Genomic DNA, 15,445 nt, shown 5'->3' with positions numbered 1-15,445 from the left:
AGACAGCAACTCCAGTTGCACCTGTTCATGCTAGAAACCCAAGTCTGGTTTGTGTGTTTGCTTTTTCCCTCTCCAGGAGAACAGTGAAAACGCATTCCAAATAGTGGAACTGAGAATTTTTTCTAACTGGGGCCATGCAGAGTATACATGCCTTTATCGGTTCCGAGTGCATGGGAAACCTGCCGAGTAATCTCCTACACTACAGCCTGGGCTGGCTTTGTTTGTACATTTCATCCTCAATCTGTATATACCGGAAAGCCTAGAACACTGGAATCTTCAAAGGACAAGGATGCAAGAGAAATACTGCCGAACTGTTGATCCTCTGATAAAGGCAGAAGACTGTCAGCAGAACCGTATACAAAATAAAGTATTTGCTCTAATGCTCAGCTTGTAATTGCCAGTTAGCTTTATCTTTTCGTGTCCATGCTGGGAGAAATAATGCATGCAAACTACTCTGGTTCATAAAGCCCAGTTGGTAAACAGGCAACACCTATTTTACTACAGATGAATGTATAGAATTTTTTAAAAGAATAAACCACACTTTCTGCTACTAGGAATCTGGGGGGTTTTTGGTTTGTTTTTGTTTTTTAAATCCAGGACTTAACTCCATACTTCTGTTAGCTTGGGCACTGTAAGCCAAAAACTGTGGTACATTTTAAACACTGACTGTGGCTAAAGGTGTCCTTCAATTGACCCTTGGGTTTGACGTTTTTGGTGGATCCAAAAAGGTGGCTTTGATACATGTTGAGTATAATAAATATTACTGTCAGGGGAAAGTTAACACAACCAAAACTAGTTTAAACACCAGCGACTGAAAATGCTTTGCTGTAATTTGTGGCCATGAATTTCTCTAAAAGTCAGGGATAACTTTAACTAAAGTTATTTTAAGGTTGTTTTTTTTTACCGTAGGAACTTGGCCAGTTTGTTGTTCTTTAGTGAAATTGAGCTTGATGTACTGACCAGCTGGATCGTAGCTGAATTGCTTAGTAAACATTAATATACAGCAATTAAACAATCTTCATTTGTCAACCTGATCTCTTTGGGTCAAGAATTCCTTAGGCTGGTTCATTGTTGTACTTGGTAATGTGGTACTGTGAGAATGCAGTACCTGGAAACCACGACTGAAGTAATCGGCCGAGTACTGCTCAGAATACACTTTAGATCATCCTCAGAAACCCGAGTTGGGGGTAAGAAGATTAGAGTGATGTCTTGCTCTTAGAAGCCACATTTCTGTGCAGAATGGGATGAATCTGCTTACTGCCCCCCTTGGGATTGCTATTTTGAAGATCCTTTTCGGAAAAGATTCCTGAATTGTATGCAGAATTTTTACCTTGCTCTTACAAAGCATTTTATAAGCTACACATGAACTATTACACATGGAACTGCTGACTGGTTTTCTGAATAGTTACGTATGTTGCACAACAGTCCTCGAATGTTTGAAAAAAGTCTCCACGTGAAGAACTTCTTTTTTCACTTGAGCTAGAGACAAAACCTATGGCCTACGCAGAGGAGCTCAATTACACATGTACAGGTGTTTTCATAGTATAGGTTACATATTTAAAATTAGAATTATCCTGTATAAATTGAAATTAGGTAGCTGGGGTGGGAATATTTTGAATAACACTAACTTATTTTTAAAAAAGCAAGATAGGACTTTGTGCAATGTATTTTTGTAAATGCTTTTCAAAATGTCTTGTTATTCTTTGCTGCCTCCAAACTGACAAGATGCTATTGAGATGTTTAAATAAAGAGTTTTAATTTTCAAAAGTGCATGTAATGTTTGAAACAAAAAAATAAAGCTTCTTTTCTGTATTTTTGATCACCTGCTTAACTAACTAAGGCTATTGGAGACTCTTAACACCAAGACTGACTGCCCCTTGCCATAGCGGTAGGCAGAATGGGGTTTCCTCTTTTGGAGGGAATCAGGGCAGGGGCTGGAAGGCATCAGTGTTTTGAAGGGTGCTGGGGTGGGAAGGGGAGGGTCAGTCCGGCTGCTCCCAGGGGCCGGGGGGCGTCACAAGCCTTCGAGGAGGAGGAGGAGGATGCGCTGGGTGTTTCGCTTTGCCTCCAGCGTTCCCGTGCAGCGGGGCCTGGTGCTGCTCAGCGCCCTTGGTGCCTTCCAGCCGGGCGCAGGGCGGTTCTGAAGCGGCGAGGGGGGGCCTTGTCCGGTGGTTTGTAGGCCTCAGCCTCGCCCGTGCCCTCGAGGCACACCCGTACCGCCCGCCCGCCGCAGCCCCCCCGCGGTGTTTCACGTCCTGCCTTTTCCCGAGGATCGCGGGCGGGCTCTAGGACCCAGGGATCGCTCCTCGGCGGAGGCCGAAGCCCGTCGCTCCGTTTTCCCCCGGGGACAGGCCCGGCACCGCCCCGTCGGCGGAGCTTGTTGACAAACACGAGCCTGTTCCCCCCCCGCCGTGCCGGGGCTGCCCTCGGCCAGGAGCGGCCGCCCCCCCCGGCCCCGCGCAGCCATGACCGCTCAGCCCCCGCGCCCCGCCCCCGGGCCGCGACGTGACGCAGCGCGCCTCCGCGCAGCCGCCTCTCCTGAGCCTCGCAGGCCGCCGTCGGAGTGGGCGGAAGCCGGGCAGCGAGGCGCGCCGCCGCTGCGGGGCTGCGTGTGTCTGCGTCCTCCTGCCCCGCCTTCCCCTCCCCCTGCTCCGCGTTGATGGCGGCGGCGATTATGGCGGCGGAGCAGGAAGCCGCGAAAGGCGGCGGCAGGAACCGCGGCGGGGTGCAGCGTGTGGAGGGCAAGCTGCGGGCCAGCGTCGAGAAGGGCGACTACTACGAGGCGCACCAGATGTACCGGACGCTCTTCTTCAGGTAGGGCCCGGCCCGGCCCGCCGCCCTGCCCCTCCCCCGCCCGGCCTTCCAGAGCCTTCCCACGCACCCTACCCTGCTGCCACCCGCCGCGCTTGCGTCCGGCCACCATTGGCCGCCGCTTCTGCCTATCTACGTTTCCTGCTCCCTCATTGGGCCGTGGGGGGGGGGCGGGGTGGGGCGGGTACGTCCCGTGGAGGGTAGGGTGAGCGGCGCCGTCCCAAGCAGGGCCTGGGCCCGGCCTGGGGGCAGCGGCCGGGCCGGGTCGGTCCGGTCCGATCCGGTCGCGTTCCCCCCACCCCTTCCTCCCTCAGGCCCGGCCGCCGCTGTAGGGGCGCGGCGGTTGCGTGAGGGGGCTTGGGGGCGGCGAGGGGTTTGAAGGTGAACTCCGAGCGCGGCGCGGCCGGGCCCGGCGGCCCGAGCTGACCCGACTGGCCCGGCTGAGGAGGGGGCGGCGGCGGCAGCAGCTGGGCACGGCGCGGGATCCCTGCGGCCGCCTGCCGGGAGCACCCCGTCCCGTGGACGTGCAGGGGGCGTGTTGCGTCATACCTCCCAGAGGTCACGGGCAGAGCTGAATTTCACTCTCCGTCCCCAAACGTCTCTTGGCGGCCCCACGTCCCGAGGAGGCCGAGTCAGGCCCTCCCCTGCCAGGCGGGGTGGCCTCGGTGAGCCTCCCCGGGCCTCCTCGGGGCTCGGGTCTGGGCTCTTTCCCTGTCCCTGCTTCCAGGGGGTACGGACTCGAGCAGACCCCTTCTGAACAGCCTCTGCTTTGCCACTTTGTTTTAAGCGTCAGCCTGGCTGCGAAGCAGGTTGTTTCAGGATTTTGGCTCGATTATTGCTCAGCCAAGAAACAGGGCTACTTTGTTGCGTGGCTGTCACCCTCCGGTGACCCTCAGCTCTCAGGTTTGCGAGAGTCGCCTCCATGGAGGAGTTTTATTAGAATAGATTCTGGTTGGTGTAATGTTTGTGTACGTGACAATGGTGAAGTAGAGCAGGCCCAGACGTTTTTTTCAGAAATACTACTACTGCCTCTTATGTCCCAAGAAACTTATTTTTACATCTAAACCTCTTTTTTTAGATTTTTTTTAAATTTATTTTTCACATCTACCGTAACTCGGGACAGTCACCCTTTCTCTCATCAAAATTTAAAATACAGATTCTTGGTTTCAGGGGCACAGAATAAAGTATTTCTTCTAGGGCCTTCCTCGGTCGGTCTCAGCTTTGTTTACTTGTGGCTCTGCTGGGGGAGGACAGGTGGGAAAACTGTCCTCTGAGTCTTGGTGGCTCACTTGTGGCAGCTGTCCTGGGAGCTGGAATGGGAACAGGCCTGTGGGTATCCTCAGAAAAATAGCAGCCAGGTGCATCGGGAAGAGACTCCTCGCGCATAGTCTGCTTCTGCCACCGGTGTATGTTGGATAGCCTTTCCTGCCAGGCACCGTTGGATTAAAGCTGTTGTGTTCTGCCGTAGCCTTCTGATGGGATCAGCAAGGGCACCGTCTAGGCCTTAAGACTTAAATAAATCTAAATTTAAGACAAAACATGGCCTATTTTATAGTAAGGATTATGTGATGTGAAGGCTGCAGTGGCAGAAGATGGCTTGGCTCAGCAGGTCACTTCTCATCCAGTCTTCTGAATGTATTAACTCACATACTTTGCTTAAGCCTCCCTGAATTAATTTGGGATCAAAGATCCTGCCTCTTCTGGTTTAAATGCAAGAGAAAGAAGGGGCTCAATTAACCGAAAGGGTGACATTTGCATAGCTGGGAAGAGGGTTTCCTTCTAGGCAAAAAGACATAATGAGATTGTGAAACTTGTTTGGAAAGTCACTGAGGCCAAAAAAAAGAGTCCTGGATAGTCTTGCCTGTCCTCTGTAAAACGCATGTTAATGTCAGCAGCGTTCCAGGGGCACGTTAACACAGAGCGAGATGATCTCAGCAGCAGAATTGTAATTGGGATAGCCAGGGCTTACTCGTTTTAAACAACACTGGCCTGTAAAACATTTATTCTGTCATGAGTCGCATGTTCAACTTGAAATCCTGACTCGGAGTTTCAAAAATCTTAAACTGAGACATTTGAGGGTGGAGGAGGGGAAGAAGTGGAGGAGGAAAGATTATTGTAAGCCTGCCTCCTGCAGACTTCTTATCCCTCCCTGTGATCCACGGAGCAGGTGGAAAACTGCTGTTCCTGCCTGACCCTGAGCAGCAAGTCTTGTGCTCCTCCGAACAGGAGTACCTGGGCCAGTGCTGTTACTGTACAGGCTGGCTGGGTTGAATTCTCTATTTATGGTTTGATGATTGAGTCAAACTTCCAAGTTTTTTAACATCCCTGTTGTAGTTATGTTGGTCTTTGTTTTCCTGATGTTTGTAGGTATGTTTTGTGGTATGAATGATCTGTTCCAGGATTTCAGTTATGAAAATGTTTCTTTCTTGTTCTAAATGCCATTTAGGTCAATGTAGTGAGTATTCATTCTATTAAAAATTCTTTCTAAATAAAAAAAAAAATAAAAAAAAATTAAAAAAAAACCAAACCAACCCACACCACTTTTAAATGTGTCTTATATTGTAAAGCTGTTTTCAGCATCTTTGAGTACCTGCTGCAATAATTCCCAGATTAGGAGCTCCCAAATAGCATTGGGAATCTGCTGGAAGTAGAATTTGTAGAAGTGGATCCACGCTGAGATGCAGAGTCAAATGGATAGAAGCAAACCTGGATGTGAGGCCAACTATAAAAATGTCGGGGCTGCTGATCCATTTGACTGGCACGCGGCGCGTTTGCTGTGGTGATTGCAAATCTGAATTGTTGAGGATACTTATCCAAAAAACCCACCACCGTGCCATCCGTTATTACAGGTCTGCTGACTGTTTTGGTTAAAAGACCTTGAGGTTTTGGGGAGATGATGAGCAGGATGGGAGGATTGCCTGCTCCCTTGCTTGTTGTCTGATCTGATTTTAGCGGTAGCGCTTGTTCCTGGGACTGTCACATGTGACAGAACTCTCATATGCAGCACAAGAGCACGGTATCCAGCGTTTGCTCATTTTCCCTCTGGTTGGTGTGACCCCTTCCCTGCCCACACTGTCCCACCGCTCCCCTGACTGCTTTGCTTTGCTCCCAAAACCACCGACCCCTCTCACCCTGTGGGGCCACTTGCCCGGATCCTTGCCTCTGCAGGGGCAGAGAGGCTGCTCCGACTGCCAAGAACAGAGGGATGAAGCATGACCAGGTGTTGTGGAGGACAAAATGAATATTGCAGATACTAAAGCAGTGTGGTGGAACTGATGCCTTACCTTCTTGATAGGAGCAAATGAGCTGTTGCTACTAACTACTCAAAGGCTTTCTGAGAAGCAGTTAAGACAAATGGACGTTGGAAACTGTTTGTGCTGCCACACTGTCACTGCTTTTGTTGGAAGTACTGCGTTTATGATCTAGAGATGTGACTGTCCAAGACCTTTAGCTCCAGTGGTGATCATGTGCAGGAGGCTGCAATCACAGCACTGTGTAAGAGGCTCCTGCTCTGGAGCTGACCATGGGGACAAATTCTTTTATTCTTCATTTCTTGGTTGACTCTTAAGTGAGGAAGCTGCTGCAGCAGATGTATTTTGAAGCATTATATTTGAGAGCCCAGCCTTTATGAATTGTTGACTCTGTAAAGTCTTGCATGGTAAATCTTGCTGGCTGAGCTTGCCTTACTAGAGCCCGTCAGAGACAAGCTGCTTTGGTTCAGCAGAGGACTAGTGTGGCTGATGTCCCCTGGCAGAGAGGAGTAGTGGTCAGAGAGACTTAAACCAGTGGAAGGGAGACAGGGGTGAGGAGAGGCTGGAGTCACTTGGGCAGCGCTGGGTGTGCGAGGTGTCCTGGAGGTTCTCTGAAAACGGTTGCACTGTGATGGCTTTGGTTCTGGTCAAGGCTCTAATGGACCAGTCTGAGCAGTGGGTGTAGTTCAGTGCATTGGCATCTTTTGCTCAGGTGAACTCCTGGGATCGTTTCCTTTCCTTTGTTTCAGACCAAATCAGCTTTGAAGCTCTGTTTTCGTTCTTGTACACTGTGCTTGTATTCCATCAAGTCTGGAGCACAAAACAAATTGTAGCTTGCAGTTAAAGTCAGATCATTGTTGAAACTGATCTGATTCAAAAATAAATCCCTTATTGCCTTTATTTTAAATTTCAGTGATCTTTAATGCTTTAAGTGTAGGTAACTTTAAGCATACACAACTCGGTGGTACTTTTCATCAAGGCTTTGGTACTGTTTTCAGGTATATGTCTCAAGGGAAACATGCAGAAGCAAGAGAACTAATGTATTCAGGGGCTCTGCTGTTCTTCAGTCATAACCAGGTAAGTCACTCGTGTGTGTGGTTTGGGGCAGGGGGGTGTTATTCCAAGATTTGGAGGGGTGATTGGTGAATTTCCAGTGGTAAATGTTTGGGGTAATTGCTTTGTAATCTTTTGTTTTGTCTCTTTGTTGAGCCTTTCTTCACAAAGAAGGATTGTGCCAAACTGGAACATAAAGGAGAAGTGTTTGTGAGCATCCAACAATAATCGTAACCACATTTGTTTTGCTTTCCTGGAGGCTCCTCTTGATGCTGTCAAATCACTGTGGTTTTTTTTATAAGGGAAGGTTGAGACTTGGGACTGTGCCTTAGGTGTAGATGCTGATAAAAGCATTAAATCTGCCTCTGACAAAACTCTGGTTGATGTTTTCTTTTATGTACTGATATGTTCATCACTACCAGTATGTGTCTGTTTTGTAGCAAAACAGTGCTGCTGATCTGTCCATGCTGGTTTTGGAGTCTTTGGAGAAATCGGATGCAAAAGTAGCAGATGACCTTCTAGGTGAGGTGACCTTTGTGCTCAGTTTGATGCTGTTGAGATGTGCTTTCACTTCACAGTGACCGTTGTTAACAGTCTTGAAACCTGAAATCCTTTTTATATGTGCTCCCACATGGCTAAGGGCTACCTTCATCATAGAAATGGACCAGGGGAAAACTTCCTTAGAGAATAGTGGATTGCAAGTAACTTGGTGGGCATGTTTAGAACAAACATTGCTGTCCTGTGGCGTTGTCCTTTCCTCGATGCAGCAGTAATGCATTGTCTGCACCATCGTTGATGTCCCCAGGGCTTTGGTGGACGGTGGTTTCTCACCCTAGCGGTGTGGTAGTGTGTACGTTATTTGTGATTTAGCTGTTCACAAGGAAGTTTTTGTTTGAGATTTGGTAAGCAGGCAGCTGAGGGAGACCTTCTGAAGAGCTGCCTGGCCAGACTGCTGCTGCAACATGGGCTAGCTGCTCCTGTTAACAGCCTGTGGATGGAGGCACAGACAGAAGTCGCTCTGATGTTTCGCATCCCATCTGTGACTGCTGGTGGTGCTTTTCCAAACTACAGCCTTCTGTCCCTCAGCTTCCCTGTGAATGGCAAGCAGTCCCATAACCTGCAGTCTTTCCTCCTCCTTGCTGCTGCGTGGTCCTCTGGGCTGTTCTGTCCCAAATGATGAGGCAGGGAAGCTGTCACCAGCTGGCCGCAAGGCTCAGCCTTTGGCTGTGGAGGAGTCACATGAATATTGCTGGCTGATAGGCAAGGTTGACGTGCTGTACAAGAAGGGGCTCGAGTTCAAAGTCACTCTTTTTTAAGGTGGCTTGTGGAGGCTGTAAGGGAGCTTAAAGACACGATAGCACTGTAGCTTAAATGTTGTATCTTAAAGGTGCGCTAGAAGCAGCTGTTCATCCTATTTCTATTAATGCTAAATATTTGTGAATCTTATTGCTTCTAGAAAACTTGGCTAAATTGTTTAGTTTAATGGATCCAAATTCTCCCGAAAGAGTGGCTTTCGTCTCCAGAGCACTAAAATGGTCTAGCGGGGGATCAGGAAAACTTGGACATCCAAAACTACACCAGTTACTAGCAATTACCTTGTGGAAAGGTAAGAAAAATCAGCTGGATTTTCTGTGTTCTGTTTTGAAAATGTTGAAAGTATGATATTGTAAGAGATCTACTTGGGAAATGATCTAAGGAAGCTGAGATGGAAATGATTGATTGAGTTCTGCTGTTACCTGATTTTTGCAATAACTTCAACTTAATGTTACTAACAAAAACCCCCTGGGGCTGTAGCTCTATATTAGTGCAAAACCCAAAACACAACTGCTGTAAAGCTCGCTGTAAAAGGAAGGTTGATCCTTTAGACATTGAGGTAGTTTGATTGAGTCATTAGGAGTAAAACTGCTGGGCACCAAAGCTGTTCTATTGTGGGGTTTTTTTTGATTTTAAATCCTGCATAAACATGACAAAGATTGAAATACATCACCTAGCATCCAAACCAGTCTTCAGACCTGTAATTAGGTACCTTTTGAGACGTTGACCAGCAGGCTTATTCCGGAATGAATGCTGCTGCCTTTGTTTTATGTGGGGTTTTATCACTTGGGATGGGATGTAAGAAACCAAAAATCCACTAAATAATTATTTTAATTGTGGTTTTAAAAGTTTTTTAAAGTCTGATGTTCAAAACATAACAAAGGTGAGTGGGAACAGTTGAATAAATGCCATCTCTTCTGTGGTTTTATGGTGAATTAGTAACTGTGCAAGAAGATTGTTTATTTGAAATTTTTCAGTAGCTGCAAAGTGATGATAGTGGTGTCATGTAACAATCCTGACCCAATGGTCAGCATTCCGGTTCATTGCCTTTCTGCGTGCCACAGGCAATCCCATAGCTGTTATTGTGGGACTTACGTTAGCTTGATGGCTGCTGCCAGCCAGAAAGGGAGGATTTTCCTCAGAGCATTTACATTAGAAGCCAAAATACGATTAGGGTAAGAAACGGTTGCATTCTGAAAGGGAAGATCCCCATTTTGTAGCTTGCTGTTCTTTTGAAGAGCAAAATGCGTACGTTTTCTTGGTCTGTAGTTTTTGAGACTTTAATCAGAAAAGGCTCAGATTTCTAAAACCAAGCTTTTAAATTCCAAAGATTAGCAGCTATCCAGTTTTCATTTGTCATTGCTGTGATTTTGCACGATGCTTTCCTTCAAGTTAAGTTCTAACAAATCATTGCCATTTCTTACACCTTTTTTTCCTGTATAATTGCTGTTCTATTCAGCATATGGAAGCAATTTTAATCTCGATAGCAGGAGTGGGCTAAGCTAAAAATAGGAAATGCCTTCTTTCTGTGCACTTAGGAAGAAGGACGCTGAAGGTGCTGTTTGACTTCTTGGTGCACATGGTCTAATATGGAACTTCTTGATTCTTCCCCTAAGCACTGATGATAGCAGCTGAAGTGTCAACATGCAGTTAGATAAAACACTGTGACTGCAGCTCAAGCTGCTTTTCCCAGCAGTAACTGTGTTTTGTGGTGCCATTGAATAAACTATATTTAATACCAGTTGTTCAAATGTATTTAGGATAACATATTTATTATTTCCCTTTATAAATTGTCTGGAACTTACAAAGGAAATAGCCTGCTCTGGTTTTGCCAGTTGTCCTGTTTATATACCATGTGTGTAGCTCTTGTCCTTTTACCAGCTGTAGTGTACAAGCCTAACAAATTTGTTTTTACAGGTGTGATGAACTGATCTCTTAAAAGCCATTTTCTTTTTCCTTTTATAGAGCAAAACTATAGTGAATCTCGGTATCACTTCTTGCACTCCACAGATGGCGAAGGATGTGCAAATATGCTAGTAGAATACTCCTCGTCCAGGGGATATCGCAGTGAGGTGGACATGTTTGTAGCGCAGGCAGTACTACAGTAGGTGTTAAACTTTTTTTAAACTGTTTTGCTGAGATGATGTTGTGTTTGAGGCCAATCTAATTTAATCATGACAACTGTAGGTTAACCATGCATCCTTTTCAAAAAAGAAACTGTGAAGCTGGCCAGAGCTTCTGAAACTCACTTGGTGTGGTAACAACAGGGAAAAAAAACATCTCAAAACTGCTGTGTTGAGTTGGTCAGACTGGGGAGAGAAAAAAGCCAAACCAACATATTAAGGCTGAAACCCGAAATCATGTTAATTGCCTGAGAATTAATGAAATCTGTTTGACCCTGAAAGCACAATTCTTAGCTTTAACACCATTTTATGCCTAGTTAGGGCTTACCTTGATGTTCTTACCAAGACTGAGCCTAAGCAGGCTCTGTATTTACCTTTAGCGAGGTGCTTGCTCTTGGTCTCGTCCTAAGAGACAATTTGTCTCGGGTCACCCTGGCCTGTGAGCAGCAGTGCAGTGGTTCTTGGTTTGACAGAGTTGCTGGTGGCTTTCATATACTTCAAGCATTTATTTTGTAGGAGGTGGGAACGCGAGCTATTATGTGCCTTTGCAGAGCTTATGTACAATTAAGGTTGACAAAGCCAATTTTACTGCGTTTAATCAGCTGATGGCTTTCTTCAGGCAGGGAAAGCAGCTCATGGAGGAGTCTGAGGAGGAGGTGGAGACAGGACTGTGCAGCAGGGAGTCAGGGAGAGAGTAGGTGTTGGGGGAGAGGGAGGAGGTGAGAGCGAGTCTGTCTCTTCTGGCAGCAGTGAGCTGTCGCGTCAGATTTGTCCTGCTTTCCATAGCTGGTTGATACAGACTGCAGTGATTTTGAGCAGTAGAAGGTGCTTTATGGAAATCCAGCATATGCAGGACTTGAACAATTTTATGAGGCTTTGTTCTGGAGGGGGGCAAATTCTAGGGAGAAGTTATCAGTAAGAGATTATTTTTTTCGGTATTTATTCGGCATTACTGCTGCATCCTTCACTGGCCTGTATCTCAAATACTGAACTAAATCCTCTTACATAGCAGTTTATACTCTAATGAAAATAATTGGAGTTCCTCGTTTAGCAGTAAGGCAAAAGAGCCCAATGCCCTTGTGAGGGTCAGAATTGGAGGACAGCCTGCAACCAGAAATGAGACTAGGCAGCCTTCCCTGTGCTTGCTGGCAGCATTTGTCCCAGATAAAGTCTCTTGTTAGGCCTATGGGACTTGAAGGGATTGCCAGTTAAATTAACTGGACCTGAACAAAGATTTGATCAGTTTGGGAAATTGATCTCTTAACTGGTGACAAATGGCTCGGGAGCTCAGAGTGTAGCTTTATTGTGAGACTTTTGGACACGTGAGTCAATTTTAGTGGTCCTGATGCCGTGTTGTTTTGAGGTAGTGCTCAAACAGAACAGTGGAGTTGTAGGATACTGGCAGACACATACTGAAAGGAGATGTATTTGGGAGTGGATGGGGCCAGGAGGGAGGTCTTGTAGTTCGGTTTTTACCTCAGCATGGTAAACTCTGGACCAGTAACTGCAATATCATGTTTAATGTGAACTACGCGGTGGCCAGTCTTTCCACATTTTAATTTAATTGATGCCCTTTTTTTTGTAACCATCCCATATACAATCTGCTTAGTTCTTGGTTAAACTCATTCTATTAATATTTAAGGTCAGTTCTCCCTCCCAACCAGCTTATTCTACAATGTCGTTTAGTAGCGATTTTCCCCTTCCTGGGTTGATGGCCAAGCCATTTCCAGAGATGTACATCTCTACCAGTTAGTTTCTGCCATCAGCTTAAGCTTGAGATGGCTTCTATGTGCAAATGAAGTCAAGATTGTTGAGCTTTTGGCTTCTGTTTTTCTTTCTGCATGTAAAACTACTTCTCTACCTTTTATTTTTAACTTGCTCTGTTCTGTTTCCTTTTACAGATTTCTCTGCTTAAAAAACAAGACCAGTGCGTCGGTTGTTTTTACGACATACACACAGAAACATCCTTCGATAGAAAAGGGTCCGCCCTTCGTTCAACCACTACTAAACTTCATCTGGTTCCTGTTGTTGGCAGTTGATGGGTACAGTCTGATTTTTCTCATGTTGTTCTTGGTTTCCTTTTCAGTTGTTACTGAGATTACATGTTTGCTTGTTTCCTTTCTAGAGGAAAACTAACAGTATTTACAGTATTGTGTGAACAGTATCAACCTTCATTGAAAAGAGATCCCATGTATAATGAGGTGAGTTACTCGTAGCTGTAAACAGGATTTAACCTACAGAGTTAGTTAAATAATAGCTGATTGTCTTCTGGTTTGTGACTTGGAGATCAGAGTTGGTGATCTAGCTTGTGCGGTGTCACTGCTGCCCATGGTATTGCCACCTGTAAACGAAGTAGCTGACATTGTTCTTCCTCTTGTGTTGTTTCAGTACCTAGATAGAATAGGACAGCTTTTCTTTGGTGTTCCGCCCAAGCAGACCTCATCCTATGGAGGATTACTAGGTAAGGGCTGTGCTGACAGGGGTTTATAGATGCCACCAGTCGTGCCGGAGCAGTGGCTTACGTTAAACGGCTGCGCTGGAAACAGACAATTTGTTCTAACAAATACATCGGGGGGTTTTCCACAATCTGTAGAAACAGTCCTTGATGTAGAATACAAGGTGAATTTGTTGCCTGTGAAATTAATTGGGTGAAGCTTGTAGACTTTTCGTCTTTGAGAAGGGAAGAAGCATGTAAATGACTCTTAGAGTTAATTTTTGACATTATGGTATAACCTCCAGATGTAAACAAAAGCCTTATTTGTGTTAAAGCTGAATTTCCTCAGTGGCTAATTTTCTTTATGTCAAGTCTTTGAGGTGAGAATGTAAAACTAGCAGTTCTGACTGTCCTGTGTTTTATTCTAGGAAATCTTTTAAACAGTCTGATGGGAACTGGAGAAGATGATGACACAGAAGATGGTCAGGAAGACAGCAGTCCTATCGAGCTCGACTGAATGTTGTCATTGGGTGCCGTGTAAATCTGATGATTCGATGACTCCAAAGACAGTTTTGGAATTTGAATCCTGCAGTTGTTTCTTGGCGCCTAAAAGGGCTCCTCTGGTCTTTTAGAAATGGTTGCTGAAATGTTTATAATGTTTGGTCTATATTATTTATGTAAAAAAAGAGAGAAGCCAACAAAAAGTAGCCAAACGAACCCATCGGAGCAATTGTTAGCAGGTTTCCGATACAGTGGCTGGTGACTTTGATTAAAATATAGTCTTCTACGGTTTCTGATGCAGTATTCCCTTTTGCACAGTAATTCAATAAAGCATAAATATGGGTCTTGTACTTCATGGCCTAAGAGAAAGCTTCCTTGGTCTCTGCCACCTCCAAGGACGATTTCAAAAGGCAGGGTGATCAATTGAATAATTTATTGACGAGGCTGGTGCCAAAAGTACTGCGAGATGAGCCAACCAGCATGATCTGAGATGCACATCCAAGAGACATTGATACCAAGAACTCGCTTCCACTGCCATGAGTAACATGCACGCCCCTCACACTGCCTCTCACTGCCTAAGGTCTGGCTCTGGCCAAGCCCATGCATGTGTTTAGCCGATACTTCCTGAAAAGCACAAGATTGAACTGCTCTTGAGTAAAAGCTGACCAGTGGAGCGTAGGTAATTGGCCTCCGTGTGGATCTCTCTTGCCTAGGTATAAAAATTTGCCATCTAAAATACCTCCTCTGGCTCGTGGCTCTGCTCCTTTGGAAGAGATTCTTTTTCAGTGAAAGTTCACAACCATACGTAAAGGCGACGGCGTTCTAGTGAATGAAATGATTGGCCACGAGCAATGTATGTGTTGGAACTGCAGCTGTAGGTAAAGAAAAGGGATACTGCAGACCTTCTGATTCTTTATGATATATTTATTTTTCTTGGGTGATTGATTCATTTAACACTTTCTGTTAAAAAAAGAATAAATCAATAAATAATGGAGTAACTTCACCCCCAGTGGTAGGCATAGCCATTCTACATCTCCTCTCTAATGCAGCACAGCAGCTGTCAGTGGTACAGTGGACAGATGAAATAATGGGGAAACGCTTTATTTTTTCACGATGAAAATAAAAAGGCTTAGATTAATAAACAGCAATCATGCATGGGGGAGGGTGGGCTTAATACAAATTTATTGACTGTATGAAAAAAGAAAAGGCATTGAAAGGAAGACTTTGTGTTAAATGTGAAGTCTCAAATAAACACTTTATACCAGGATGTGTGATTGATAGTGCTGTTGTCTAAGAGGTGTATGAGCAGAGATCTGACCTTCCTTCCTCGGGGGTTTGGTGGGGGTGGTTCCCCCCGCCCCGCATTTGACTGTGGGTCAGTGCTGCAGCTTTAACTGCAGCGAAGCCAGGGAGTCAGTCGGGTGGTGTTGGGTCGCTTGGATTTGCAGCAGGGTCAGGGGAGAGCCCCCTGCTCGGGGGGTGGTGTCAGCACGTAATTAATGCTGTGGGGCGCTGGCAGCGGGTCAGGGCCGTGTCACATCGCTGCCTTTGGCTGCCACCAAACATGCCTGGCTTGGGGCAGCTCCAGGTGTCCTGCACGCACAGCTCACGTGTTCTCCCTTGGGTGGGCCCAGCCAGGCCGCAGCTCTCCAGTTATCCACACTCGTGTGGAGATATGTATGTTTATATGCAAATATATTTATAAATTACATACTTTATACCTAGGTAAAAACATGCATGTGTGTATATTTATAATACATAATTATCTTATAAATTTACTATTATAAAAATGTCCATACTTCCGCAGATGTGTGTGTGTGAAATACATTTCACTTACATGTTTGTAAATTAAATGTACATGTCTAATGCTGGCTGCATATATCCATGCATGTGTTCATAGGAACTACTCGGCTCCTACACACACACACACAGAGACACATGTACTCTCTCTCTCTCTC

General features: G+C 45.8%; 2 protein-coding genes across 4 annotated transcripts in view; both read left to right on the top strand.

Annotated features, from left to right (window-relative positions):
* Window positions 1-1,812, top strand: part of SUN1 (Sad1 and UNC84 domain containing 1) — a 31,859-nt gene extending 30,047 nt beyond the window's left edge. For all 3 annotated transcript variants that reach the window (XM_086473359.1, XM_086473358.1, XM_086473360.1), the window contains one exon: window positions 77-1,812. In XM_086473359.1, the coding sequence (XP_086329485.1) occupies window positions 77-190 (114 nt within the window). In that variant the 3' untranslated portion in view covers window positions 191-1,812. The remainder of the gene's footprint in view (window positions 1-76) is intronic.
* Window positions 1,813-2,659: 847 nt separating this feature from the next.
* GET4 (guided entry of tail-anchored proteins factor 4) lies at window positions 2,660-14,754 on the top strand. The gene is made up of 9 exons (XM_086472971.1): window positions 2,660-2,814; window positions 7,061-7,139; window positions 7,556-7,637; window positions 8,572-8,721; window positions 10,395-10,533; window positions 12,454-12,594; window positions 12,678-12,753; window positions 12,941-13,013; window positions 13,415-14,754. The coding sequence occupies exons 1-9, from the start codon at window positions 2,660-2,662 to the stop codon at window positions 13,501-13,503; spliced, it is 984 nt and encodes a 327-aa protein (XP_086329097.1). The 3' UTR covers window positions 13,504-14,754.
* Window positions 14,755-15,445: the final 691 nt, after the last annotated feature.

This window comes from Leptosomus discolor, chromosome 14 (genome assembly GCF_034619465.1).
Source record: "Leptosomus discolor isolate bLepDis1 chromosome 14, bLepDis1.hap2, whole genome shotgun sequence".
NCBI classification, from domain to species: Eukaryota; Metazoa; Chordata; class Aves; order Leptosomiformes; family Leptosomidae; genus Leptosomus; species Leptosomus discolor.
This window is presented reverse-complemented; position numbering and strand designations above follow the sequence as displayed.

Excerpts from the sequence above, each read along its gene's own strand:
- GET4 (XM_086472971.1), top strand. The coding sequence starts at position 2,660 with ATGGCGGCGGCGATTATGGCGGCGGAGCAGGAAGCCGCGAAAGGCGGC. Across the intron at positions 7,140-7,555 it reads TGTTCTTCAGTCATAACCAG|CAAAACAGTGCTGCTGATCT; the intron begins GTAAGTCACTCG and ends TCTGTTTTGTAG. Across the intron at positions 7,638-8,571 it reads AGTAGCAGATGACCTTCTAG|AAAACTTGGCTAAATTGTTT; the intron begins GTGAGGTGACCT and ends TATTGCTTCTAG.